This window comes from Sinocyclocheilus grahami, unplaced genomic scaffold (genome assembly GCF_001515645.1).
Source record: "Sinocyclocheilus grahami isolate Dianchi unplaced genomic scaffold, SAMN03320097.WGS_v1.1 scaffold31.1, whole genome shotgun sequence".
Lineage (NCBI taxonomy): Eukaryota > Metazoa > Chordata > Actinopteri > Cypriniformes > Cyprinidae > Sinocyclocheilus > Sinocyclocheilus grahami.
The window spans coordinates 4,091,242-4,094,441 of record NW_015505210.1 but is presented as its reverse complement, the minus strand read 5'-3'; the positions used below and the strand labels follow the sequence as shown (position 1 = coordinate 4,094,441).

The 3,200-nt window shown below is 38.6% G+C and overlaps 1 protein-coding gene across 1 annotated transcript in view; it reads left to right on the top strand.

Moving 5' to 3' along the window:
- The first annotated feature begins 464 nt into the window (after window positions 1-464).
- The window catches only part of ada2a (adenosine deaminase 2a), a 5,897-nt gene continuing 3,161 nt past the window's right edge, over window positions 465-3,200 (top strand). The window contains exons 1-6 of the mRNA XM_016262703.1: window positions 465-761; window positions 841-1,051; window positions 1,152-1,279; window positions 1,597-1,687; window positions 1,769-1,877; window positions 2,023-2,180. Coding sequence (XP_016118189.1) covers window positions 514-761; window positions 841-1,051; window positions 1,152-1,279; window positions 1,597-1,687; window positions 1,769-1,877; window positions 2,023-2,180 — 945 coding nt within the window. The 5' untranslated portion in view covers window positions 465-513. The remainder of the gene's footprint in view (window positions 762-840; window positions 1,052-1,151; window positions 1,280-1,596; window positions 1,688-1,768; window positions 1,878-2,022; window positions 2,181-3,200) is intronic.

Here is a 3,200-nt window from a genome sequence, read left to right as displayed (position 1 = left end):
CCAACTTTGCAAGGACAGTCTGGCGCTTCTGACTCACAGCCTGTAAGTACGTTTTTTATATTTAAATAATTTGCCACTGATGATTCAAATGTGAGTTTTGAGCAGTGTATAGTAGCGCTTGTTCTCCGATCACAAATGCAGACATGGTTTTATGTTTACGCAGCGCGATACACGCAACGCATAAAAAGACATTATAAGTCATTATAATCAGTCATTATTTCCCCACTGGATGCAACAAATGCCTGGTCGAACCAGTTCACCAAATCGAACTGAATCGTTTGAAACGGTTCTGTTGTGTTCACTTGTGTTATCTTTTACTAATATTTAAATTTGTTTGATGATCTGAAACATTTAAGTGTGTTAAACATGCAAAAAAAATCAGGAAGGGGGCCAACACTTTTTCACACCACTGTATATGTATGGTCACACTTTATTTTAAGGTCCATTTCTCGCTAACTATGACTTTTGCCAGAAAGACACTGTACAAAATATTTAAACTCCACCTAGGCTTATATGATTATTTATCTGATCTTTTGTCTAGGAGCCGCCCTGCATGTTCATGACTTTGCTATGGTGGGTGTGGATTGGTTGGTAAAAAACGTGACCTACAGAGAGAACTGCTACGTGTGCTTCACAGATGAGCAGACCGTGCAGTTTATCTTCTCCTCTGGACAACCTGCGTCTCGTCCACGCTGCTCCTCATGGACTTTGCTCAGATCCCTCAGGGAGAAGATTAAAAACAGCACTGATTTGGACAACAGGTATATGCTGAAAAAATGGCAGTGAGTCTGAGACTGGAGGTGAGGGATGTTTGTCTCAAATGTTCATTTGCCTCCACAGTTTCAATCGAAATCTCACGCTTTTCACCGAGGACCCAGATAGAGCCTATCCTAGGCAAGAAATTGTGTGGAAGAGATTTGAGCAGGCATTCTTGGTGGCCTACGGGTTGGTCACCTATGCACCTGTGTTTAAAGACTACCTCTATGAAGGTCTCAGACAGTTTTACGAGGACAACATCATGTATGTGGAAATCAGGGCGCTGCTGCCAGCGGTATGGATGAATTTCCCCTTTAAAAAATTAAGAAAATCAATAAAAAATTGTGTGTACTGTAAATAAATACATATGTGCTAATTTTTATTATAATTTCAAGACATATGAACTTGATGGCAGATTAAATAACAAGGACTGGAGTATGAGGGCCTGCCAGGACGTTGTGAAAGGATTTACAGCAAACTTCCCAGACTTCCTAGGGGCTCGAGTGATTTTTACCGTCCACAGGTGAGAGAAACGTTGTAAATTAGAATAAATTATTGTTGTGATGCAAAGCTGAGTTTTCATCAGTCATTAATCCAGTCTTCAGTGTCACATGATCCTTCAGAAATCATTCTAATATGCTGATTTGGTGCTAAACAAACATTTCTTATCAATTTTGAAAACAGTTGTGCTTCTTAATATTTTTGTGGAAACCTTGATATATATATTTTTTTAGGATTCTTTGGTGAATACAAAGTTCAAAAGAACAGTGTTTATTTGAAATCGAAGTCTTTTGTAACATTAGAAATATTTGATTTGATTTCATTTCCTGTTGCTCTTAGGGGTATAAATGCAACTGAGGCGGTGAAGACAGTAGAGGAAGCAATGACACTACACAGGGACTTTCCAGATATCATGGCAGGCTTTGACTTTGTGAGTGTATGATGAGCATATTGCTGAAATACACAATTTGTAAATAAACTTTGAAGGAAACATTTGATTTTATAACTCCAGGTAGGACAGGAAGACCTTGGAAGACCTCTGTGGTACTTCAAGGACGCTTTGAGTCTACCTGAAGACAGGGGTGTTAACCTGCCCTACTTTTTCCATGCAGGAGAGACAGGTTTCTTTTGACATCTTGGTTCTTTCATCTGGTACAAAGCAGTGTAACTCAGAGTTGTCCTTTAGGCTCAAAAAGATTGAGTGCTTGTTCTTTTTTACGGGTGCTATAGTAAAATCTGGTAACTTCATTCGCTTTTCCCACACAGATTCACAGGGAACAGATGTCGATCAGAACCTCATGGATGCTCTTCTATTCAACACCACACGTATAGGTCACGGCTTTGCTTTGGCACGTCATCCTGTAGTTAAAGAGTTGTCTATAAAGATGGATGTACCAATTGAAGTCTGTCCAATCTCAAATCAGGTATATCATCACTCATTATGCCTTTAAAGTGGAAGAAAATGAATACTCCTGCTTTCCATGATTCAGTCAATTTCCAATGGATAAGTCCTGCCCTCCTTTTTAAATTTTTTTTTTTTATTAGGTATTCTGCTAAAATATGTCACATTTAATAGGTTCCAAACAGGACTTCATATTCATACTTACAGAAGTCTGTCCAATCTCAAATCAGGTATATCATCACTCATTATGCCTTTAAAGTGGAAGAAAATGAATACTCCTGCTTTCCATGATTCAGTCAATTTCCAATGGATAAGTCCTGCCCTCCTTTTGAAATTTTTTTTTTTATTAGGTATTCTGCTAAAATATGTCACATTTAATAGGTTCCAAACAGGACTTCATATTCATACTTACATAAAGGGTCAGTTCACCCAAAAATGAAAATTGTTATTAATTACTCACCCTCGTGCTGTTCGAAACCTGTAAGACCTTCATTCATCTTCGGAACACAATTTAAGATATTTTTAAATGGCGGCGGCGCCGGGGCTGACCCAGATCTGGCGTGATGACGTCATTACGCCGGATCTGGGTCAGCGCTGGCACCGCCACACGCTCGCGTCATGATACTGTCGTGAACGCGTGTCCAAAGTGACGCAGTAGAGACGAAAATGTGGAATAAAGTCATTATTTTAGTTTTCTTTGCACAAAAATATATTACGATATGAGTAAAAAGATATTCTCGTAGCTTCATAACTTTACAGTTGAACCACTGATGTCACACGGACTATTTGTCGATCATCTTGATACTTTTCTGTACCTTGAACGTGGTAGTTATCTTGCTGTCTATGGGAGGGTCAGGGAGCCCTCAGATTTCATCAAAAATATCTTAAAGGGGTCATATAATGTTGCTAAAAATAACATTATTTTGTGTATTTGGTGTAATGAAATGTGTTTATGTGGTTTAAGGTTAAAAAATTGTTTTCAAAACATTGTTTCTCCTCTATGCCCCGCCTTTCTGAAACGCGTCGATTTTTACAAAGCTCA